The sequence below is a fragment of the Onychomys torridus genome, chromosome 1 (genome assembly GCF_903995425.1).
Source record: "Onychomys torridus chromosome 1, mOncTor1.1, whole genome shotgun sequence".
Classification (NCBI taxonomy): Eukaryota; Metazoa; Chordata; class Mammalia; order Rodentia; family Cricetidae; genus Onychomys; species Onychomys torridus.
The window spans coordinates 180,446,571-180,473,142 of record NC_050443.1 but is presented as its reverse complement, the minus strand read 5'-3'; the positions used below and the strand labels follow the sequence as shown (position 1 = coordinate 180,473,142).

General features: G+C 40.7%; 2 protein-coding genes across 3 annotated transcripts; one reads left to right on the top strand and one right to left on the bottom strand.

Annotated features, from left to right (window-relative positions):
- On the bottom strand, positions 1-26,335 carry Dennd10 (DENN domain containing 10). Of its 2 annotated transcripts, XM_036174559.1 has the most exons (9): positions 26,249-26,335; positions 23,357-23,553; positions 21,028-21,107; positions 17,978-18,126; positions 16,898-17,009; positions 14,340-14,440; positions 7,038-7,145; positions 5,432-5,526; positions 1-1,128 (listed from the first exon to the last, which is right to left on the bottom strand). In XM_036174559.1, exons 1-9 carry the CDS (start codon positions 26,301-26,303, stop codon positions 952-954), a joined length of 1,074 nt encoding a protein of 357 aa, XP_036030452.1. In that variant the 5' UTR covers positions 26,304-26,335; the 3' UTR covers positions 1-951. The 2 variants fall into 2 exon arrangements, with proteins under 2 accessions (XP_036030452.1, XP_036030458.1); XM_036174565.1 differs by lacking the exons at positions 21,028-21,107; positions 26,249-26,335 and having other exon boundaries at positions 23,357-23,420.
- Positions 7,242-7,726, top strand: LOC118573973 (guanine nucleotide-binding protein G(I)/G(S)/G(O) subunit gamma-10-like). Its single transcript, XM_036174577.1, has one exon. The coding sequence runs from the start codon at positions 7,461-7,463 to the stop codon at positions 7,665-7,667; it is 207 nt and encodes a 68-aa protein (XP_036030470.1). The 5' UTR covers positions 7,242-7,460; the 3' UTR covers positions 7,668-7,726.
- Positions 26,336-26,572: the final 237 nt, after the last annotated feature.

Genomic DNA, 26,572 nt, shown 5'->3' with positions numbered 1-26,572 from the left:
AAAACAAAAAATCCAAACCCCAAAACAAACAAACAAACAAAAAAAGAAGGTCCAATAACAGTGTCCTTTACGATGTGGCCAGATTACTTTTACTGCAGTCACCTGAAGACAGTGTCTAGTCTGGCCTCTGCAATTTGATTCTGATGTTCCTTTACCAATATATGAAAGATTATTGGGCTGGGGGTTTAGCTTGATGGGAAAGCATTTGCTTGGCATATGCAAGGCCCCGGGTTCTAGCTCCAGCACTGCAAGCAAGAACAAAGGGTTGTTTCTTACATTTAAAAGGGCTCCGGTTACAGGGACTGGCTTCTTTCCCAAAGGCACTGCCAGCAGCAGTTAGTCCAAGAGTACCAATGCCAATGTTTTGCTGAATGCTTACATCTAAGGGTTATTGGAACTGTCTACTCAAGTACAAAATCTATGAAAAACCTTTATAATACAGGTGAAAATTTCAAAGGCCCCAAAACATTTTCTATTACAAGAAAGTGCAACTGCAATATCTCTTGCATGATATTCTAGATAATTCTGCAGAAAACAGCAGTTTGGCTCAGAAAGGAAAACCTCCCATGAGGAATTCAAGTTTTTTCCTAGAAGAATAAAAGCAAACTGTGAGGCAGCTTTCTGAAAATAAACCGTTAAGTTTATGGCTACAGTGAGACAAACAGGTACACAATGAAGGCTTGCATGTGCTAATCTGTGCGACTCTTACTCTGGGACAGCATATGGCTCCTACCATTAGGACAGCAGTTAAAACACTATCCAGCACTGGATCAAATTGGCAGGGAGAAAAAAAAAAAATGATGATTGTTTTTATGTGTTTCTCAGGTCAGATCTCAATACTTGGAAATAAACCATTAAAAATAGAACATTTCCTCTGTAATTCCAATACTATATAATGCCATTGGGTACTCGGAATGAAAGGGAAGTTCTGTAGGGGCTTGCTGTGGACAGTCATATCTTCAACATTTGTTCAGCTGCTGCTAGATGGTAGAGGAAGTTCTCTGTTGCAGGTGGGAATCGCTTTTTCTTCAGTGCCTCAACACTGAGGACAATCTTTCCCCCATCATCTGACACTTCTGAAAATGGTGCTAGATTGGTGAAGATTTCTTTTGTTTTTAGGGCAATGTCCTTTAATAGAACAGAAAAATACACAGTATGTTAGTATCTAAAAATGTGAAGTTATTTCCTAGAATTCTATTTCTGTTATCAGACTGACTTCATAAATCACCCCTGCCCCCTAGACAGGGTTTCTCTGGCTATTCTGGAACTCACTCTATAGACTAGACTGGCTTTTAACTCAAGATATTTACCTGCCTCTACCTCCCAAGAGCTGGGATTAAAGTCATCTACCACTATGCTCAGCTCTCATAAATTTTTAAAACAAAATAACTTAGGAAATCAATGTCATAGATGTGTTTATAATCATTTTATGTCATTTTTAAGCAAATAATGCATTGATACTAAGAATAGTCACAGCCGGACGGTGGTGGTGCATGCCTTTAATCCCAGCAATAGGGAGGCAGAGACAGGTGTATCTCTGTAGGTTCAGAGGCCAGCCTAGTCTATAAAGCGAGTTCCAGGACAGGCTCCAAAGCTACAGAGAAACCCTGTCTTGAAAAACAAAACAAAACAAAAAACAAACAAAAAAGGTCACTGTGGAGGCCTGGTGTGGTAGAGCTTGAATTTGATCCTAGTAGGATGCAGAGGCAGGTGGATCTCTGTGAGTTCAAGACCAATCTGGTCTACACAGTGAGCCAAGCACAGTAGTGCATACTTTTAATCCTAGCACTCAGGAGGCAGAGACATGTGGTTGATATACTGTGCACCCCAATAAAGGTTATCTGAGGATCAGAGGAAAAAGCCAGCCACTATATTAAATATAGGTCAGGCAGTGGTAGCACAGGCCTTTAATCCTTATATTCAGGAGGTAGAGATTCATCCGGATCTCTGTGAGTTCAAGGCCACACTGGGAACAGAGCCAGATGTAGTGGCACATGCCTTTAATCCCAGATCCCAGTACTAGTTAACCATAGAGGTCTGGAGGTCTGTACAGACAGACAGGAAGTGATGTAGCTGGGAAGAGAAAGGAAGTAAGATGTCAGGGCACAGAAAAGTATACAGGCATGAGTATACAGGAAGCAGCTCTCTCTGGAGGCTGAGGAATTGGTATGGTGAGGTTGGCTGTGGCTTGTTCTACTCCTCTGATCTCTTAGTAAGCTTTATTGGGGTGCACAAATAAAATATCACCACAGAGACAGGCAGATCCCTGAGTTTGAGGACAGCCAGGACTACTTAGAGAAACCCTGTTTAAAAAAAAAAAAAAAAGACACCACAGGATCTCCAGGTAGAAGCTAACTGCCAAGCCTAACAACTTGAGTTTAATCAGTAAGACTCACATGGTGGAAGGAGAGAATCAACTTTCTGAAAGTTGTCCTGATTTCCATGCATGCAGTGATCTCTCTCTCTCTCTCTCTCTCTCTCTCTCTCTCTCTCACACACACACACACACACACACACACACACACACACAAATAAACATATTAATAATAAAGAATAGTCACCACAAGCATAGGCAAGATGGTCCAGTGAGTAAAAGGGACTGCTGTGAAAACCTGACCCCCTTAGTTCAATCCCTAGGTCCTACAGTGGAAGCACCAGCTCTAGGTTGTATGTAAATGCATATACACACAATAATTCAAAAGAAAAAGTATAGTTACCATGTTGTATTGTATCCAGAAGGTTTTTACCATGCCAAACAGGCACTGTATACCCAGGAACAGTCAACTCCTTTCTTCCCTGTAGAACCCTGGTGACCTGTATTCTACTTCTCAAAGAATTCACCTACTTTGGTACATTATCTAAGTAGAATCGTGTATCTGCCATTTTATGATTGGCTTGTTTCGTACAACATGTCACCATGCCCTGAAGGTTTACTCTTGGTTATTAGATTCTCCTTTCCTAAGGCTGAATAATATCCTATTGTATGTGCCCACTACACATTTTGTTTTACCCACTCTTTCTGCTGATGGATAACCAGGTCATTTCCATCTTTTACTGAGTACACATAATGCTACTAGTGACAAAAGTCTGTTTAAGTCTCTGCCTTCAATTCCATTGGATATTCGCCTAGAAGCAGAATTGCTGATTAAGAGTCATTCTACGGGTATCATTCTTTGAATGAGTCTCTTCCCCCATTTGCCCAGCAGAGTAACCTGGCACCTGCCACATGGGCTTTATGCCTGTTCAGTAACTGGCACTCCTGAGGGGCAGGTGACTCACTGGAACTCACATTAAAGTCATGGCTTTTACCTGTTTTGCTGACATAATAAATGCATTCAAGTATTTTGAACATTTATCACTTAACTTCCCAAAATCTCATATATTATGTGGAATTATCTATGTATCACTTCTAATCCATGAGAAATAATCCAAATAACCCATAACTGTAATCTCTGTATTTGACCAACATCATTAGGGATGGCTGTTTCTCAGGCTATTGCCATTGCTCTTTGTTGCCCACTCTTAACTAGATGTTATGACCCTATTGCTGATGACATCATATACTTACTGGTTCTAAGTATATAGTGTCAGCTGAAACTGATCAAGAAATTTCCTCCCTACTTGCTAGTTTTCATAGTGCCAGAATGTGCTAAATATATAGGTTGCTGAGGAAGAAAAGACAACAATAGTCTTATTAGACCCTGTATACTATAAAAGTGACCTGTAAGGTAAGATGTGCCCACCACTGGTGCAATAATGACAGGACTATTATAAGAGTAACAATCATCTGCTTTCTGACTGGATTTGAGCCTGCTCTACAGGAGGAAATTCTTGAGTGCTACTGTAAACCTGGTCAAAAGTCCATGACTTGGAGGTTGAAGGAAGAGGTGAGTTCATATTAGGGGGGTACATACTATTGCTGTTTTCTAAATGGTCATATCACCAAACTGCCTTCTGCCTTCTAAATGTTTATGGTTATATCCATAGACTTGTGCTGCTCTCAACCTTAGTCAGAGAGGCTTTTTTTTTTTTTTTGCAGTGAGTAGTGGTTAATGCAGAAACCCAAACTGGTCAAAGTTCTGGGAAACTTATTCACTTAGACTGAATGCTCAAACCTATGTAGGACATCTATATCTAAACAGCTGTGATTACCTACACGAAACCTGTACAAGATCAAGTTAAAATCCAACATGGATAGGGAGAGGAAAGTGAAGTCCCACCCCAGCTTGGTTGATGGCTGTTGGAGGAGGGGATAGTCAATTTTCTTTGGTGTTATAGTCACTGGTAGGTTACTCATGCTTCAGTGGATAGCCCCACACCCATGTGCATATGGGCAGCACTAATTGAACTCAGTGTGTGTGTTGGGGGGTAGGCATGGGGCTCAAGAGATGACTTGTTGCTCTTACAGATGATCCAGGTTCAGTTCCCAGCACCCACATAGTGGCTCACAACCATCTGTAATTGCAGGGAATCCAAAATCTTCTTCTGACCTGTGTGTAATATAGTGCTCAGACATACATGCAGGCAAAACACCAATACACACACACACACACACACACACACACACACACACACACACACATACACACAAACACACATTACTACATATGATGAAAGAAAGAAAGAAAGAAAGAGAGAGGGGGGGGGAAGGGAGGGAAGGAAGGAGGGAGGGAGGGAGGGAGGGAGGGAGGGAGGGAGGGAGAGAGGGAGAGAAAAGGAAGGAAGGAAGGAAGGAAGGAAGGAAGGAAGGAAGGAAGGAAGGAGGTTGGGAGGGAATCTATTGGAGAGATCCAGAAGTAGGGAGTAGATATCTATCAAAGTAACAAGTATACTGTATGCATGTGTGAAATTCTCAAAGAATAAATTTAAAATAATACTAAAAAGAATGAGTGTTTCTGCTCTAATGTTGATGGGAGGCAACAGCCAATTCAGTCTTAGGAGGGGACCCACCCACTTTTCCCATGCATGCTGCACAGGCCACCAGCACTGCCAAGAGAGAACAGTGCTGTCAGCCAACCCTGCCAAAGCCTGCTGCCCCTTGTATCTGCTAACAGGTCAACAGCTCCTCAAAGACCTATTATGAAAAGCATGAATGAACTCTTCAGAGTTCAAAAGTGGAGACTTGATTTCAAAGTTACTGTTTCACCATTTGTTCCTCCACGAAAATTCTTGTAGCAGGATGAAATGCACTGGTGGCCCTCACAGGCATTCCAGTCCACTCACTGGTTACAATTCTCACCACTGGGGTTGGCTTCAGCCCCTGTAATGACCTGCCCCAATCCCCCCATGCTCTTCTACCATTATCTTGGCCACTGCAAAACCTATTATTGCCAGTTAGCCTGTCCCCTGACACTTCACTCTGCTACCATGCTCTGAGAGAGTGTACAGTGAGGCTGCTGCAGGATGCTTCATAAGACAGATCAAGGGTTACCTGTATAACCTGGCTGTCTGACTTCTCTGGGTCTTCTGCAGACTGCACAATTAGCTGACCAATTTCTTTATGCAATTTGCCCATCGTCATGGCCTCTGATGAAAGCAGAAAGAATGTTGTTATGAAGACTCAGAATTTTACACAATAAAAAATAATCAAGCCATCCAACTGAAAATCTCAAAGACCACACTAAAGGACTTTTCAAAAGGCAGCAGATAACCCTCCAGGTTTCCATTTTATTCCCAACACACTGGAAGTATTATTATCACCAATGCCAAACGAGATTTCCCCTTCATATCTGCCTGATAAACTGAATGAAAAACACTGATTACAAGTGAGCAAAAGCCTGACCAAGTCTTTACAGTTAAGAATCTAAGTGGTGCTGGGTGTTGGTGGCACACGCCTTTAATCCCAGCACTCAGGAGGCAGAGCCAGGTGGCTCTCTGTGAGTTGCATGCCATCTTGGTCTACATGGTGAGTTCTAGTACAGCCTGGACTATGAAGAGATACTGTCTCAAAAAATTAGGGGGGAGGGGGGAAGAACAGGGGGCAAAGGAGGAGTATTTAAGTGCATTTTTCAGGCAGGAAGGTTGTGAAAGAAGAGCTTCCTGCCAGGCCCTTCGGTGCCAGAAGAGCACATACCATGTTCATATCCTTGGAAATATGCAAAGAAAACCTCTTTGGTCACATGAATTACAGATGCTGTGAGATAGAAAGTTCTGTGTGTCACTGCAAAGGACACACACTATATGGTACCAGTTGGAATGAGCATGTTCTGTAAATAGGAACAGAAAGTAGGCAGTTTCTGTGGATTATGCTCATTGTTAATAATAAAGCTGATTGGCTGATAGGTATTGAGCATGAGGGCCAAACTAGGAAAATTCTAGGAAGAGAAAGGATGGAGTCAGGAGTAGCCAGCCAGAGGCAGAGGAAGCAAGATGAGACTGCCGTACTGAGAAAAAATACAAAGTCACATGGCTAAACATAGATAAGAATTATGGGTTAATTTAAGTGTAAGAGCTAGTCAGTAATAATCCTGAGCTACCGGCCGAGCATTTAAAAGTAATATTAAGCCTCTGAGTCAATTATTGGGAAGTGGCTGCTGGCTATATGGGAGTTGCTGATAGGACAGAAACTTCTGCCTACAAACAATGCCATCCTTTCTGGCTCTGGCCATGGCCATATTTTTTATAATTTTAGCCTTGTAAGAGGTAATATTTCCTAAGGTCTGTTTATACTTTCATTTTTCCACATGAACCCATGTTTGAAATTTTAAAACAAATGAAAAGAGAACAATTCCGGTTTTACTCATTTGAAGTTGCTAGACTCTAACACAGAATCCTAACAGCCAGCATTCAGCTGCTCCCTCATTTGGGAACAGTTGAGAGACCACACAAAAACTATGAGCAGCAATCCCACTTGTCTAACACATGTAGACCTGCAGGAATAAATTGTACACTGTGGACACTGAGAAACCCTCCAGCTCCAGCAGATGCCAAGCAAGCTCTCAAATACTGTCTTTAAGAAGTCAGCCCAAAACATAAAGCTGCTTGCTTGGCTTGTACCTCACGTTAATACTGGAACAGAGATAGAAAGAAAAAGTCACCTTTTGCGAGTGGAGCGATGGTGATCTCACTATCTGCCAGATTCACAAACACATCGTAGAGGTCTGGTCTATTGCTCACCTCCAATTCTACAAAGCCAGCAATGTAACCTGCATTGCAAATTGATCAAATTACTGGAGCAGAAAGAAATCATGTGGTGAAGGTCTCAGAAGGAGACTCAATCTGATAGCTCACTGGCTACTTTTCTTCAGCGTTTTCTATTATTCAGGAATATTAGCTGTATCAGTGGCACTTATTAGTGCTATATAATCAAAATACACATACCTCAAAATGTTCTAAAATTTAAATTCAATGTGAAAAAACAAGGCTGAAGTAAAGCATTTACTTTTTGGTCAATGCTATTTAGGTCAAGAATGTCAGAAAGGAGGTAACTCTCTCTTAAAGAAGTCCACCCCCAAGCCGCCATGTCTTCCAGGGCCAGCGTGAGTACCATGCAGCACCTGGTGGAGCAGGTCAAGCTGGATGCTGGCATGGAGAGAATCAAGGTGCCTCAGGCAGTCACAGAGTTTCAGCAGTACTGCATGCAGAATGCTTGCAAGGACGCCCTGCTGCTTGGGGTTCCAGCTGGAAGCAACCCCTTCCGAGAGCCCAGATCCTGCGCTTTACTGTGAAGACTGGAAAGAAGGTCATTGGGGAAGCACACTGTGATGGATGACTGCCGCTGCCATGACCCAAGAAAACAGTTTCAACAGCCAAATCACCTTCTCTGTTGCTTGCTCCTAGAGCCAAATTCTACAGAAATCAATTTTTTTTTTTAACCTCAATACCAAATTTACTAAGGTGTACCTCTTCCCTCATAGAATCTGTGTTACTTTGCCTGGGATATAAGATGTTTTACTTAATGGGTGTTTGCATTTTAGGAGGGAAACATTTTATTTTCAAAAACAGTATTTGTAATTTTCCTAACATTTTTATACTCTAATAAAATCTGTCCAGAGCTAAGGGTGGTGGCACATGCCTTTAATCTCAGCACTTGGGAAGCAGAGACAGGCAGATCTCTGTGAGTTCAAGGCCAACCTGGGCTACAGAGTGAGTTCCAGGAAAGGCTCCAAAGCTACACAGAGAAACCCTGTTTCAAAAAACCAAAAAAAAAAAAAAAAAAAAAAAAATTGTTCATAAGAATTTATAATTACTAAATGAAAATATAAAATTGGGGGACTAATTGATACCCTGATTTTTTAAAGGACAGCGTTTTTATTTTTTTATGAGATATGGTCTTACTTTGACAGTAGACTTGGGAGATGCTCCTTAGCCAACTGAAAGGGTTGATGTAGCATTAGATTGCCCATCCTGGGTGAGGTTGGTTAGCTCTTTCTTTAGTTCCTTTGGTTTAAAATTGGTAATTGTGTTTGTAGCTCTTAAAAATGTGCTTATGCCTTTAAAAAATGTTTAAAATATGACCTACATTCAGAACATTGCAATTGGTTAAAAACAAAATGTGAAAATATTACAACGTAAAAGAATTAATGTCACAAGTATTTTATTGGGGTGATGTGCCTTTGATTTAATTGGGGACACTTTTAGAAGGAAAGTTTGTGTTTATAATAACCTTTGAAGAACTTGGAAATACAATTTTTGCCTAATGCATCATTTTCCATGGGGAAAAAAAAAGTTCATCCCCAGCTGGGTGGTGGTGGTGGCGCACACCTTTAATCCCAGCCCTTGGGAGACAGAGGCAGGCAGATCTCTTTGAGATCAAGGACAGCCTGGTCTACAGAGAAGCTACACAGAAACTCTGTCTCAAATACCACCATCCCCCAAAAGCCACACTCATGTGTGTCTTTCTGAGTGCCTCTCCTCTCTCTCTCTCTCTGTCTCTCTTTTGGTTTTTCGAAACAAGCTTTCTCTGTGTAGCTTTGCGCCTTTCCTGGAACTCACTATGTAGCCTAAGCTGGCCTCAAACTCAGAGATTCCCCCTGCCTCTGGCTCCCGAGTGCTGGGATTTCTCTTTTTCTCCTAATCCTCATGTATAAAACATATTAAAAACTATCTTTTAACAAAAAATCCAACTCTGGTTTTTAAAAAAATAAAAAATAAAAAAAAAAGGATGTCCAAAAGTAACAATGGACTCAACCATTGTCTTCATTTTAGATCTTTGTCCCCAGGAAAGCCACAACCACGTGTCTAGGTTGTCAAGGATGGCACAGGGCCACCTTTGAGTTCTATCAGATCTGATACAGTATCTACTAAAGGAATCAGTAGACGTTTAGAATTGGTGCTGTTTAGAGTGACGGCTACCACATGTTGATTATTTCAGAGAGCAAGTTAATTATAAAAAGATGAGGGTTTTATTGTTTTACAGTGCTGGGGGCCTCATACATGCTAGGCAAGTACTTGAACCTGAGTCATACCCTTAGCATTGTTTTGTTTGGGGGAATAATTTTCCATTGCTAAAGTTTTACATTCTCAAGTAAAGAAAGCAAAAATAGCCAGGCGGTGGTGGCACACGCCTTTAATCCCAGCACTTGGGAGGCAGAGCCAGGCAGATCTCTGTGAGTTTGAGGCCAGAGGCCAGCCTGGGCTACCAAGTGAGTTTCAGGAAAGGCACAAAGCTACACAGAGAAACCCTGTCTCGAAAACCAACCAACCAACCAAACAAACAAACAAACAAACAAACAAAAAGAAAGAAAAGAAAGCAAAAACATTAGCAACAAAAGCAAAACCTGCTAATGAAAGCCAGACCCCAAAAAACCACATGACAAAATGTGATACATAAAAGGGTGGCACTAATTACTACAAAATGAAATTATTCAATAAATGTCCTGGATCCAAGTGATTATACCTATAAAAAATGAAAACAGGAGCTGGAGTATAGTTAAATGGTACAGTATATTCAGTTTTAAGCACCAGAAAGTGAATGGATGAATAATAAAAAGAAAGGTTTGAAGCCAGGTGGTGATGGCACATGCCTTTAATCCCAAGCAGAGGTAGGCAGATTTCTGTGAGTTCAAGGCCAGCCTGGTCTACACAGTGAGTTTTAGAACAGCCAAGGCCACTGAGAGAAACCCTGTCTCAAAAACAAAAAACAAACAAAACAAAAACAAAAACAAAAACAAAAAAAGGAAAGAAAAGAAGGTTGAAAGGATGGCCTAGCAGTTAAGAGCTAGTCATCTTCTTGCCGAAGATCCAAGTTCAGTTCTCAGCATCCATTGTCATTGGCTCATAACCATTTGTAAACTCTAGCTCCAGGGGGATAGAACAGCTTTGTTTTCTGAGGGCACCTGCATGCATGTGTATGCTCTCTCCCCAAAAAAATATAAATGAATGAATGAATGAATAAGCCAGTCAGCAGTGGTGCATGGCTTTAATCTTAGCACTCGGGAGGCAGAGGTAGGTGGATCTCTGAGTTGGAGGCCAGCCTGGTCTACAGAGTGAGTTCCAGGATAGCCAGGGCTGTTACACAGAGAAACTCTATCTCAAAATAAATGAATGAATGAGTGAATGAATGAATGAATAAATAAATAAATAAAGTTTTAAGATTAGGAGCTAGAGAGATGGCTCAGTAGTTTAAGAGCACTAGCTGATCTTACAGAGAGATGAGATTTCCAGAACCCACATGATGTTTCACAACCATCTGTAACTACAGTTCCAGGCCTCCATAGGCACTAGGCACACAAGTAGTCCACAGATATACACAGAAGGAAAACATTCATAAACATAAAAATAAAGATTTTAAATAATAAATATTTTTAAAAGGAAATTAGGTTCTAAAATCAGACACTACCATACACAAAATAATCCCAGGTATATTAAAGGACTAAATGGAAAAGAAAAACAAACATTTGTAAGAAAGCATGGGAGACTCTCTGGTCTAAGCCTAGGAAAAAGTTTTTCTGAAACAAAATATAAAATACTAAAACCACAGAAGTCTAATAAATTCCAACAAATTAAAATTAAGAATTTATAGAACCAGTAATATGGCTGAGTGTGTAAAGGTGCTTGTTGCCAAGACTGATGACCTAAGCTGGATCCCCAGATATACATGGTAGAAGAGAATCAACTGACACCAGCCTATCTTCTGACCCCCAACAATATGCTATGGCAAGGTAAGCATGCAACTGAACAACACATAAACACATAAACACACACACACACACACACACAGATACACACACACAAATACAAAAAACAAAAATAATTCTATTCATCAAAAGATACCTCAAAGATAATAAAACACACACCTGCTTGGAAATTTTGAAGTATGTGTAACAATAATGAATTCATATCCTGAACAAGTATAAAAATTCTACAAACAAAAAGAAAAACTTAATTGATGTGTTTACCCTCCCTAGGAATTAGGAAAAATTAAAACTACAACAAAATACCACTGTAAACTTTCCAAGCTGTAGCCAGGCAGTGGTGGTGCATGCCATTAATCCCAGAACTTGGGAGGTAGAGACAGGCAGAGATCTCTGTGAATTCAAGGTCAACCTGATTTACAGAGTGAGTTCCAGGACAGCCTGGGCTACACAGAGAAACCCTATCTCAAAACAAACAAACAAAAAAACTTTCCATGCTGACAAACATTTCAATCTGTAATAGCAAGAATGGTTGAAGATGGGAAGTAACAGAATCTCTCCTGTGCTGCTACAGACAAGGTAAATTGGGACAGTCTCTGAGGGGCACACTTGGCATCATTAGTCAGTGACTTGAGTTAAACCAGCAATTCCAGTACACAATGTTTAATGATTAGTCTTAAATACATTCACCAAGAGATGCATAAGAATGCTTATATAGCATTTTAAAAATGGTTAACTATGGGCTAACAAGATGGCTCAGTCGGTAAAGGTAACTGCCACCAAGCCTGATGATCTTAGTGCAATCCCTGGGAGCTCCATGGTAGAAGGAGAGTACCAATACCCACAAATTGTCCCCTGACCCCATGTATACACACAAAATAAATAAAAATGTAAGCTTTAAGAAGTAAATAAACAGTCATCCAGTGGACTCCAATGTAAATGGAGAATGAATGGAACTACAGACATCCACAAAAATATTAAATGCGAAACAGAAATAAAACAGACCATAAAAAATTACATCTACTGCATCCATGCATAGAGCTGCTTGGAGACACATGTTTAAACATGTAAGGTCCGAGAAAGGATGAATCCATAAAGAAATGTAAGGGAAAGAAAAGCTCTGGGGAGGAAAACGGGTGGAAGAAGAGTATTCCAGCAATCCACCAAGAGGCTACTTCTTCACCTGCCAAGTAACTTATAGCTAAGAAAACATTGTTTTCTCTCTTATCTCAGTTGCTCAGTGTGGGAGTCCACAAAGGTTTCCTAGTGAGATCTGAGCTTACTTTACACAGCAGGGCTGCATAAGGGGATGGACTGACCATATGCATGGATACCAGGTATTTGGAAGGGTTTGCACTTGGCTGTGCTAGGGGGAGGTCTTTTGTTCCACCCCTTGGCATTTCTATAAATAGCCTTTTAGAAGAGACAGAAGGGGTTGGGCCCTCCCGAGGCTATCCTGTGTTTCTATCTGTCTCTCTCCCCTCTATATTTTTATCTAAATATTTCTCACTTCTCTCTACTCAAGTGCCCTGGGGGAAAAAGTGGGAGCAGATACCCCACAGCTCAGGATTGAAACTCAGGGCCTTGAACATGTTAGGCAAATATTATCTACCACTGAGCCATATCTCCAACTCTATGTATCATTATAAAAATATATTACATTGACTGGCTGATATATGTATTCTCTACAAAGTACATGTGGAGGTCAGAGGACAACTTACAAAAGTTGGTTCTTTCCTTCTACCCTTCTAAGGGAAAGGTAAGTCCCAGGAATCAAACTCAAGTCATCAGGTTTGGTGGCAAGTGTCTTTACTGCTGAGATATCACTCTGACCTCAACTCTGTGTATTTTGCATAACAGAAATATTTCATAATTTAAAAAACAACATCATGAGCCAGGTGGTGGTGGTACATGCCTTTAATCCCAGCACTTGGGAGGCAGAGGCAGGAAGATCTCTGTGAGTTTGAGACTAGCCTAGTCTATAGAGTGAGTTCCAGGACAGCCAGGGATACACAGAGAAACCCTGTGTCAAAAACCCAAAGATAGATAGATAGACAGACAGACAGATAGATAGACAGAGAAATAGACAATAGAGAGATAGAGATAGATAAACATCCCTTTATTGTGTGTGTGTGTGTGTGTGTGTGAGAGAGAGAGAGAGAGAGAGAGTGAGTGTGTGTGCATGTGGAGGTCAGAGGACAACTTCTGGGAGTCAGTTCTCTCCTTCTGCCATGTGGGTTCCAGGGATCAAACTCAATCCATCAAGCTTGGAGGCTAGTGCCTTTACTAGCTGATCCATCTCACTGGCCCTAAAAAAATCTTTAATGGCATAAAAATACAGAGGGGTGTAATAGCTTAAATTAAAAAAAAAAAGTCCATAGAAAGTTAGTATTCCTATAGATATAAGTAATAAACTATGATTAAATTATCCTCATCTTATTATCATATATGTATAAAAATATTTCAAGCTGGACGGTGGTGGCTCACACCTGTAATCCCAGCACTCAGGAGGCAGAGGCAGGTAGATCTCTGTGAGTTTGAGACCAGCCTAGTCTACAGAGCTAGTCCAGGACAGTCTCCAAAGTTACAGAGAAACCCTGTCTCGGGGAAAAAAAAAAAAAATCAATGACTATGACTTTCTTTGTGAAAAAGACATGGCAGGCTTAAAATAAAATCTAAACATTCAAGCCAGCAGGGGTGGTGCACGCGTTTAATCCCAGCATTTGGGAGGCAGAGGCAGGAGGATCTCTGTGAGTTTGAAGCCATCCTGTCTACAAAGTGAGTTCCAGGACAGCCAAGGCTATTAACAGAGAGAGAAACCCTGTCTCAAAAAAAGAACAAAAACAACAAAACCAAAAAACAAAACAAAACAAAAACAAATATAAAACAAAACAAAAAACCCCCAAAACAAAAAACCTAAACACTCAAAATCAAATTACTGATTAACTTGGGGCTGGGAATATAGCTAAGTGGTAGTGTCTTTGCTTAGCATGCCTGAAATCCTACATTCAATTTCCAACATCAGGAAAACACACACACACATACAAACAAAACAAAACAAAACAAACCCAAAAGTAAAAATGATAATTTTGTGCATTTTACTACAAATTTTAAAAAACATTCTTTAAATGGAAAAAAAAATCACTGTACTTGCAAAAAAGTTTCATTATTCACTTTACCAATATGCGCATGCCCCACCAATACAAATAAATACATCAAATAAACATAGCAGTGTCTTTCCTCCCCTGGGATGTTTTCATGTACCTATGCACATTTGCAGGCCTTCTAGTTCTTCAGCATGGAGGTGCATATAAGAATGCAAGATGGTCCAATCCTGTCGATGCCACACCAGGGCAGGCAGAGTCCTAAGGAATAAAGACAAAAACTCAGCCATACTGTTGCTGGCCTTCACTTTGGACACTTGCCTGCTCCTTCTCCTCCCAAGAGGAAAACACCCAGGGTAAAGTCCTATGGATAGCTATTCAAGAACAGAGAAGAAATTAAGCCTTAAATGTACTAATACGTCTGGACTTGACAATAAAATAATGTGTCAATGCTGTGTGTGTATGTGTGTGTGTGTGTGTGTGTGTGTTGGTATAACGTATTGTACTGTGGCTGGCTTGGAACTCACTATGTAGCCCAGGCTAGCCTGAAACTCATGACAATCCTCCTGCCAGAGCCTCCAAAGTGCTGAGATTATAGGTATATGTCACCAAACCTGGAGAAGGCAACACATTAAACTACTTTTTGGGTCAGATTAGCTACAAAAAGCTCAAGGTGAAGTTTGCAAACTGCTAGAGCTAGAGATGTTTGGGGTGATACCCAAACTAGTTCTAGCAAGACAAGTTTTCTGGAAGTCTCCTACTTATATTTACAATTCTAGTCAAACTTGCAAAATGTGTTGTTTGTTTTCAGACAACACACAGGTTTAAAAAGAAATACTTGAAGCAGGAAGCTGGAGCGATGGCTCAGCAGTTAAGAGTACTGGCTGCTCTTCCAGAGAACCCAGGTTTAATTTTCAGCACCCACATAGGAGCTCACAACCATATATAATATAACTCCAGTCCCGTGGATCCAATGCCCCCTCTGGCCTCTGCAGGAATCACGCACAGACATGATGCACAGACATACAGGTAGACAAACCACCCATACACAGAAAATAAACAAAAATCTTAAAAACAAGTGCTGCAGGGAGGTGTGAGGAATTCATGTGCAGCTTCAGGAAACCACATTTCAGAAGCTATGGATACTCCAGTTTAAGAAGAATGTAGACAGGAAGGTGATGAGGTAAAGGTCAAATACAGAGGGAACAGGGTGAAAACTCTGGCCCTCTCACCTTAGACATGACAAACACAACTCCAGGTTTGATGACATGTATAAATCATTTTAAAGCAGGCGTAAAGGATGAGGCACTTTGAAAGCACATTATATAAATTATGGAAACAAGCTCATCAACTTTATATTATGATCCTAAAATGATGGAGACTCAGAACAACCAGTATCTTCCATGTGGCCACACACTAACAACCTGTCATTTCATGATTTTAACCCAGAACTTTGGGTCTACAAAGCCTTTTCACCTTTTCATAATCTTACCACTTAGCCTCTGCCTCATTTTTCTCATTCATAAAACATAAGAATGCTACTTCCTTGCATTTTTATTATGAGTAAGACTAACAATTTAAGGTGTCCCATTTATTTGCATTAAATAAACCTAAAACAAATGAATTTAAGAATGAATTAGATTTAGTAAACAAAAAGTTCCACCACCACCCCCACACCCCACTTACCACTAACAACGACAATCAGGTAAAAATGAATCAAAGGAACAATTTACTTAAAACAGAGGTCAGCAAACTAGGCCTCATGGACTAGCTGTCTAACTTTGAAAATAAAGTTTTATTGACATAGCCATGCTCACTCACATACATACATATTGTCTAGGGTTACTTTCCTGCTAGCCATGCAGCTGAGAAACTGGCAAAGACACATGGTTCACAAGCCTAAAATATTATATATATGTATGTGTGTGTGTGTGTGTGTGTGTGTGTGTGTGTGTGTGTACATACATATATATTTAATTTTCATTTATTTAATTTTATGTGTATGGGTGTTCTACCTGAATTCATGTCTGTGCAATACATGTGTGTTTGGTGCCCAAGGAGTTACAGATTGTTGAGAGCCACTATGTGGGTACTGGGACTCAAATCCAGATCTGCTAGAAGAGAAGCCAGTGCTCTTACCTACTGAGTCCATATCTCCAGCCCCAAGCCTAAACTACTTACTTTCTTTCAAACAAAAGTTTGCTAACTCATCATATCTACCAAAGAAATAGTTGTAATCAGTACTCCTTTAGGAATGTGTGCACATATACCACACTCCAAGCACCCACCCACACATAAGTATATATACCAAACAAATGCTAAGTAGAACCTTTCCTCCCCTGGGATGTTCTCATCTATCTGTGCACATCTGCAGGTCTTTATTTTGTTGTTGTTTTTTAAGACAGGGTTTCTTTGTGTAGGCTATCCTAGAACTAGCACTGTAGACCACGCTGGCCTTAAACACAAGAGATCCACCTGCCTCTACCTCCCAAGTGCAACTTCTGCCTTCCAAGTGCCTTATTTCTAAAGTTAAATAAAAATCTTCCTAAGTTCTGTAACCCTGAACTACTAGCTCAAACTGAATCACAAAAATGGTATTTTACTCAGACTAATCCATGCTCTTTTTATCTAATATGCAAACAGAACACAGTACACAATAACATCTAGTATCTCAAACTATCAGGAAAGCTTACACTTTTTAGTAATTAAAGATGGTACCTGGTAAACTCCTGGACAGCTTCTATTTTGGGGTGATAGACAACAATTCGTTTTTTTAACATCAATGCTGTGTGTAAGATAACAGTTTCCATTCCAAATTGAGATACAATGTCTTAAAATAAAAAGATAATATTGCATTAAATACATAATGGCATAAAGTTTCCATTAAAAAGAATTCTTGTCATATAAATACAAAACTGCTTTTAATATACTGGCTACATTTAGGCAAATGCTATTAAGTGCAGATATACTTCATTTGGTGGATAGGTATGTTAAATCATCTGCTTGCCAGGATGTTTATCATAGCTGCCAGCAATACCCTTTGGGGACTCTGGATACACTGATAATGCCAGACTTCTGAGGAAGTGTAACAAATAATACGAAGGAGAATCAACATTTTTCAATGTCATAAAAAAAGTCTTGAAGAACACCCAACCTCAACCAAATGCTCAGGAACCACTAAAGACAGCAGGTGGAGGCTAGCCGGCACTGTTAAAGGATGTGAAGATAGGCAGCTCCACCTCCAGAGGATCCCAAGATCTCTTGGCAGCTCTTGGCTGCCTGTCATTGTAAATTCCTCAGCTAAGCGCTGGATTAAAGACTATACCCATGGCTGTAGTTCTCTAATAGGAAGAGTTAATGGTTAAGATGTGAGGAAAGAAAAACTATGAAGTCAGTGGAGACTGTGAGCCATGGAATTTAGCTAAAAGAATATTTCTATATAAGACACAATATGGAAAAGGTTGTCACAAATATTTGCTTTGACAGAATTCTAAGTCAGAAGGCAACATAAGAAATGATGTACTCTACTGTGTAGGAAATGCAAGTTAAAATGACCTTGGTTTGGGGTTTTTGTTGCTGGTCAGGGTTTTCATTTCCTTTTTCTTTTTTTAAATTTTTTTTATTTCATGTGCATTGGTATTTTACCATGAGTGTCAGGTCCCCTGGAACTGGAATTACAGACAGTTGTAATCTGCCACGTGGGTGCTGGGAATTGAACCCAGGTCCTTTGGAAGAGCAGTCAATGCCCTTAACCACTGAGCCATCTCTCCAACCCCCAGTCTTTTCTTTCTTTCTTACCTTTGATAGAGCCTGCAAGGTATGCCTTTCGACTATCAAAGTCTCTGCTAAAGAAAGAGCCGTTTTCTTCACTCTGGCAGATCCCCTTGGTGAGAACTGCAATGTAACTCTCCATCATTTTAACTGGGCTGCCATATTTCAGATATATTCTGTGAGATGGAACAAAAGGTGACAATGCTTCTTACGAAGTACGGCAATGTGGAGAAAGGCACCAAGGTTAAACACTGGTACTTTCTCGATTATAAAGTAACCTGGTAGCATTTCCAAATGTGCAAGCCTGCCCACAGTATTTCTTCTCTAATTTACTTTGAAATACAACACTTGACAGATGTGGACCATTCCTCTGAGGAAGGCTCTCTCCTGCCATCTGGAGATGTAGTCCCTAAACGGGAGAAATTAACAGTGTACTCCTAAAGCTGTGTTACTCCCAGAAATACTGTATTCTTATTTCTTTTTATGTCTTACACTCACAACTGGTGTTCTCAGTCACACAACTCAGTTTTATTGCCCCAACTTCCTTTGACAAGAGCTCAAAGCATCATTCACAGAGAAAACACTGCTGTAGAACCCATGCTTATTTTAAGTGATACTAGAGGTAACTACATTTAGTTAGTTAAGAAATCCATGCTCTTTAAAGTTTCCAGTGATAAACACAGACATCAGTCATCAAGTTAAAACTTCAAGAAACACTGATGGGGAAGCCAGCTGCATTTATACTTTATTTTTGAGCTGAGGATCGAACCCAGGGCCTTGCGCTTGCTAGGCAAGTGCTCTACCACTGAGCTAAATCCCCGCCAGCTGCATTTATAGAGGCCACATTTTAAGTCTCTTTCCCTTGAAATCCTTTCCTCTGAGCAACTAAGATTACTTCTTCCTCTTATTTAATTATTACTTATTATAGACAGCAATTTATTTATTTATTTAGAGACAGTGTCTCTCTGTGTCCTGGTTGTCCTGGAACTTGCCATGTAGATTAGTCTGGCCTCAGATTCAGAGAGATCCACCTGCCTCTGCCTTCAGAGTATTACTGACATAAGCCACCGAGCCAGGCTTAGAGCTATACTCTGCTTGAGAAACTTCACTGGGGCTAGTGGTCAAGGGTGGGCCTAGCCTGCTAGAAGCCCTGAGTTTGATCCACAGCACTAAAGAATAAAAAGATGTTAATGGGCTTACTTGGGCCTTTCAGCAGCTAATGTAATAGAAAACTGAGAAAATTAAACTGAAAACTGAACTTTACAACTGACTACTTGAAAATTATATTTATTATAGACTAACTGGGGGGGGGGGAGCTAGTTTAACGTATTACTACATGCTTACTATTTCAAGCTACAAATTGAGAAAAAGGTGGGAAACAATACCGTGAGCTCTCAGGTATGGCCACCAACCCCCTAATTCAAACACAAGATTATACAAAGAGAGGATATTGCAGGGATTGTATGAACTGGGGCTGGGGAAGAGTCAGGAGGAATCTTGAATTTTATTGTAGACTCCTGTATTACTGATACTTTTTTATTATGTGCTTCTTAATAAAAAAAAATTCATCAACATAATAAACAGACACCAATTATAGTAATGGAGAAGTCAAACATAAGATTGATGAGATGAAAACCTTAGGCTATGAGAGACAGAAAAGAATACCCCCCTGAAAAGACTGTGGGAGAGCCACACAGTGTAGCCCAGAGGACATGTTTAGACAGTAATCCTCAGGCCTGCCACACCTGGCATGCACAGCAGGTTCTAGGTGTGGCACGAAACCCCATTAGCTGCAGGAACTAGAGGATCAAGGGAGGGGTGGCAAAGGATGCCACCCCAGGGACTAAATCCTTCCTGAGTGGCCTCTGCTGTATGTCACAGGAAGCATACCTGGCTGATTCTCTCCCCAGAAATGAAGATAAGTCCTCCACAATTACCTCATCATCATGAAAAAGTATCTGTCCATGAATGTGTACAAAGACATCAGGCACATGAGCATGGGGACATGTGGAGGAATTATGCATGAGCACACATGTAAAGCTGAGCACAGGGAAACAGGAAGGAACAGAGGACAGGAAGTGGCTGGCAATTGCTGAGTCCTCATTCCTTCTGCCCCCTGACAGGAGGAGAACGTAGAACGCCAAAACACTATCACTACAGAAACCAAGCAACTTCTAGTCTTCCTGAATTGGAAGTCACATCTGAAACAATGCTGCCTTCTGAACTCCAAAGTACTTCCTGTTCACTTCAGCTGGGTAAATAGCCCTGACTAGATAAATCAGATGCACTAGGAGCCTCATGCTTTTTAGAAAAAAAACACAGTGTTTTCAGTTTATGGCATCTGCACCTCGACTCTTCTATCAATAATAACCTCCCCTATGTCAGTGCCACAAAAGCAGCAGCTGTTTCTGTTCCATAGTGAGCTTATGCCTGGAAATTTATCTTTCCACAACAAGTCTTATAGAATGGCTAGTTATATAAACAGTAAAACCTCATTTGGTTAAAATACAATCTAACTGAAACTCTTAGGTAATGGAGTTTCATTTTTCAATTTTTTTCTTTGATGTGCATGTCCATGTGTGGGAGGTACATATGTAAAAAAGACAAAAAAACTACTTATTAGGCTTACAGGGAGAAACACAAAAATTCCCTTCAGTTCTTCACAAAACTATTGGGTGAGTTAACACATGTGACATTTAGAATTGCATGTTACGTAGTGATACTAGTAAAACAGGAAAACTAAAACCTTGGAAAAGCCATCATTAAAAAGCCAGTGCCCCTAATATATAAGAAAGAATGGGACAGACCAAAAGTGGCAAGTAATCTGAAATGCCTAGGAACTACAAAAGCCAGACAAACTACTTTTTCTCCTCCCCTGGCCTAGTTTCCCAAATCAGAAGATAAATCCACACAGCAAAGACAAAATCCCTCTTTAAATCAGCCTCTGCAAAGCCACAATGGATTAAGTCAGGGAGACTGAAGACTGAATTTGTTTCCTTCATGTGGACATCTGCTGAGTCACTACTGAATGAGATCTTCATTTTGGTGAATTAGCATTTAACAGTTTTCATACAGACCTACACAATATCCTAGTGAAGGCGGCATATTTCTCTGGGTTAAAATCTTTGGCGGTCAGAACAATAGAAAAATGAGTCACCTGTCCAAAAAAAAAACAAACAAAAGCACACTTTTTAAAGATACTTGAATAGAATTCAATAGATACTTACTGTAACATATTACAGTATTATTCTAGTCTAACAAACCTCTTGAACACAACATAGTCGCATTAAAAAGAAGAGACAAAAATGTCAAAATCTTCACTTGTTTATCCTTGTTTTATTTTGAGACAGTCTCACTATGTAGCTCTGCCTCAGCCTCCCAAGTGCTAGATTATATGTGAATGCCACTGTGTTCTGCTGAAAGATACATATTTTGGACTATTCTAAATCTTATTATTTTTGAAATTGGAACCACAGATGTGATATGAATGCTGCTGTAACATGGCAGTCTATAATCCAAAACATGGGGCACATCCCCTTATGGATGCATCAAGATTTTTCAAAAAGAACTGATAGATGGCTTATCAATTAAAAGCATTTGCTACTCTTACAGAGGACTCAAGTTTGAATCCCTGAACCCACAGAGCAGCTCACCACTGCCTGTAACTCCACCTCCAGGGGGTATGATGCTCTCTTCTGGCCTCTGAAACATCTGTACTCAAATGGGCATATATGCACACAAATAAAAGTAAAAATAAAATTTGAAAAAGAAACAACAAACTTATCAAAGTGAATATAAGTAAGTTAGTCATGGAGGCACAGATCTGTAGTGGAAGCCCTTGGGAAGTGAAGACAAAAGGATCAGGATGAGGCCAGCCTGAGTTACACACTGAATATGAGGCCGGCCTGAACTATAAGAGACCTTATTTCAAGACAAACCAAAGAGAAAAAAATTTATTGACAAAAATGCAAAGATCTTATAATACATTGAAATTTCCAAACTTACATATTCTAAGAACCCTATAACTCTAAGTGATTTCCCTAGTTTTTAGTACTATTCTTTATATTCTGGACATACTTCATACAGTCCCATTATGGCTCAAAAGATAACTCTGAAAAGTGAAAAGAGGCACCTCATGTATGTGCCAGAGACTCAGCAACTTGTTTCCTTATCTTTCTCTTGGAAACTCTGCTTGCTTGAAGTTAGAGACCATGTAACTAAGCATACACCTTTAGTCCCAGCACTCAGGAGGCACAGGCAGGGGAATCTCTGAGTTCAAGGCCAGCCTGATCTACAGAGTGAGTTCCAGGCCAGCCAGGGCTACACAGAGAAACCCTTTCTGGGGGGGGGGGGGGGGGGGGGGGTATCAAAACAACAACAAAAAAGAAACCACATAACTTATTCCCTAGGTCACACTGATACTTGCTACTCATAGCAAACAACATACCAATAAAAGTCTAATTATGACACAGATTTTCTTAATAATCATTTTAAATTCATAATGTATCTTTATCATCCACGAGTAAATTAAAAAAAAAATCTTAACCCTGCCAAGAATAATTACAGTCTTTAATTAAAAAAGTTTTTAAGGGACTGAAGTGGTTCAGTGGTTAAGAACACTGGCTGCTCTTCCAGAGGACTGAGTTCTATTCCCAGTACCTATATGGTCATACATGACAGTTTCTAACTCCAGTCTCAAGAAATCTAACACTTTCTTCTGGTCTCTGTAGGCACTAGACACACATGTGGTACATTCATACAGACATACATTCAGGACAACACACACACACACACACACACACACACACACACACACACACACACACACATATACAAATTAAAAAATTTTTTTTTAAACTTTTACTAACCTGGAATGAATTATGTAGTTCAGGCTGGTCTTGAACTTGGTAATCCTCCTTCCTGAGCCTTCTAAGAGTTAGGATTATAGGCATGTGCCATCATTCCCAGCTTCTAAAATTGTTTTGTGTTTTTGAAACTCCCTATGGACATCAGGCTGGCCTCAAACTCTCAGAGACCCACCTGCCTTCAAAGTGCTGGGATTAAAGGTGTGAGACACCATACCTAGCCCTAAAACAGATTTTTATTATGGAAAATGCGTCTCACTTTTATTCAGTATGGCTTTGAAACTGCCTAAATATCTCTAGTCCACCAGACTGTAACTCTGATAAAGACAGACTACATGTCCTCAAATTGTTGAGTGTTCAACTAACCATAGTGGATATCGATATTGTACAATGATGGAGTGTAAAAGGGAATAGTCCCGATGAAAATAATATTTAATGCTTTCAAGTGTGTACTGTGAAAGACAGAGTCTATAGCTTATATTCTTAAATCACTTTAGATATACTGGGTTGTTTTTTTTTTTTAACCTTGAAGCAGTCATACCTTTTTCAAAATTGAAGAATCTGAAACTTCAACTGTAGTGATATAAAACCATGTTCTTCTGTACTGACCAAAGACAAAGGGGTGGAGAAGTTTGTTTTCATCTGTTAGGCAGCATTTTCGGAGCAGCAGATTCCTTAATGAGGCTGTCGTGGAAGGATAACACCACACCCACAGAACTTCTCCATTAGTGTCCTTTTCTATGGTGGAAAGATGGTCACTGTGAGAATGTCAAACAGCAGCAAGGAAGTGAATTGATTGGTTACTCAGAAACATTTTGTGGAATCAGTTTAACAACCCACTTTACAAAGCAACTTAGAGCACTTGAGACCAAAATTAGTATGAACTCATGATTGGTTGTTTGTGTTTGTGATCACCCAAGCTAGTTACAAACTATGTAGTTAAAGGTGACCCTGAACTCTTGTTTCTCCTAACTCTACCAAGAGTTGAGATTACAGGCATGCAACATCATGCCAGGCAGATTCATGATTTTAGTTCTAGGTAACCTAAGTAAAACAGGTTAAAGTGCCAGGCGGTGGTAGCACATGTCTTTAATCCCAGGACTCAGGACGCAGAGGCAGGTGGATCTCTGTGAGTTCGAGGCCAGCCTGGTCTACAAAGCAAGTTCCAGGAGAGGCGCAAAGCTACACAGAGAAACCCTGTCTCAAAAAAAAAAACAAACAAACAAAAAAAAAAAGAGAGAGAGAGCGAGAGATCAAGCACAAGTTGTCCTCAGACCTCCACATGGACAAGCCTGCCACATGTTCACATACACAAATAGATAAAACTGTAATGAAAAACTAGCCTTAGATATTTGTTAAGATTCTCTGTCTTCTCCCACAAAAATACTTATTGATTTATATTTGTATGCATCAGGAAGAATCTTTAATAAAAATACATAGAAAGGGTTCTTAAAAGGGAAAAAGGAGAGGTCTAGGCATATGGGCAGAGCATTCCCCTTTCGCAACAATGAAGGAGATAATGAATCTTCCTTCAATTCACGTTACACATACAGTCTAGATTTAAATTTTGCACTTTTTTACTGGGGATTAAACCAGATGAATTTTACATGCTAAGCAAGAGCTCTACAGCTCTGCCAAATTTTCTGAAAAACAATAATAAAAGCTATCCATTCATAATGTAATTTTGTCAACAAAATAAACATTTCAATTACAAAAAAGGAAATAAAGAACTTGAGGGGCTGGCTGGCTCAGTCCCCAAAGTAGTTGATAACTATAGATTTGTCACTATGCCTCTGATACCCTCTTTACTTAGAAACAAATATCTTTCTTTCCTGAGACAGGGTTTCCTGGAACTCACTACATAGATCAGACTGGCCTCAAACTCAGAGATTCACCGGAAGCTGCCTCTGCAGTGCCACTGCCCAGTTTACCTTTTAAATCATGCCAGAATAAAAACTATTGGGCAAATACGTTTTTGTCTTTTTTTTTAAATAAGTCTTTAAAAAGAAGATTTATTTATTCATCCATTCATTCATTTATTTATTTGTTTGTTTATTATGTATACAGTGTTCTGTCTGCATGTATACCTGCAGGCCAGAAGAGGGCACCAGATCTCATTACAGATGGTTGTGAGCCACCATGTGGTTACTGGGAATTGAACTCAGGACCTCTGGAAGCACAGCCAGTGCTCTTAACCTCTGAGCCATCTCTCCAGTGCCGCACCGCCACCACCACCACCACCACCACCCTTTTTTTTTTTTTTGAGACAGAGTTTTTCTGTGTAGTTCTGGCTGTCCTGAAACTTGCTCTGTAGACCAGGCTGGCCTCGAACTCACAGAGATCTCCCTGTTTCTGCCACCCATGTACTAGGATTAAAGGTCTGCCACCACCACCTGGCAGTTTGTAAGTCATTCTGATCTTCACAGTTTAACTCAACCTTAATTCTGAACTGCTGACAAGATGCCTGAGGTACTTACGTTTGGTTTTCAAGCAATTTTTTAAAAAATCACATTGGAAATGATTACAAGGTGGCTAGAGATGGCTCAGCAGTTAGCACTGGCTGTTCAAGAATTAGCACTGGTTGTTCTTTAAGAGGACTAGGTTCAATTCCTAGCACCCATATAGCAGCTCACAAGTGCCACCAATTCCATAGGATCTGATGATCTCTTCAGGCCTCCCGTTGGGCACCAGGCATGCACACGGTGTCAAACACAGAGAAAAACTCATGCAAAATAAATAAAATTTTACACAGAAAGAAAAAATGAATACAGGATAAAGACACTCCTTTGAACTTCTGAAAAATAATCAGTGCAGTTATTTGCTAAGCCTAAGCAACACGCTTGTACTCTTCAATGAGGTATAGTGTCTAGGTGTATTAGAACCTCAGGAGCGAGACTATTCAAAGGAATTCATAAAGGTTCATTCATTCGTGCAGTCCAGTGTGTCACCTTCTGTCTGCTTGGGCGCACAAAACTCACACACAAAGACACCCATGAACTTCCTCACCATGAATTCCTATAAACTAGCCAGGGTCACAAATGTGACCATGCAGCAGGGACATCTGGATCAACTGGTACTTCACCGTGGAAGTGGAGGCTCGAGGTCACCCTGCGCGGGTTCCAACAATGGCTCCACCACTTCCTGGGGTGTCTTGCCAATGGCAACCCGGGGCTCCTGGGGCGTCACCCATACTCCCGGAGAGCTGCAAACACCCGCGACCGAGCCCCAGCTCTCCAGCCGTGTAGTCGCAAGGCCGGGCCATCAACCAGAGCCTCAAGCCCCGCCTGCCCGCAGGCCCCAAGTCAGTCCGGTCGGTGAGGAGGCCGAATTTCACGGCCCAGGTCCGCCTCTTCCTGGCAGGACAGCCTCATAGATCCGAGAACCCAGACGGAGCTGGGGCGCGGCCTGGCTGGAAGAGAGCCTGCGTCCTTACCGATCAGGCCGACTCCAAGCATCAGCTGTGTATCCGTCGCCACAACTGCAGCCATCTTCCGCCGCTCCGGGGTCCGCGCCGCAGGCCCCACCCCCTCCACTTGGCCACGCCCATCACAAGTCCCGTCCCTTCCGGCCGCGCGGAGCCGTCCCTGCAGGTACCGCCCTGGCTTCTCTTTCCTGGCCGAGACTTCCTTCTCTTAGGCCCTTGTTCCATCACAGAGACAGATCCATCATTTCACCCTTCTGCTTGTGTCGTACCTTAAAAATGGAGTTTCCGTTCACCGGTTCATTACAAAAATGAAAACAAAAATAATTGGAGAAC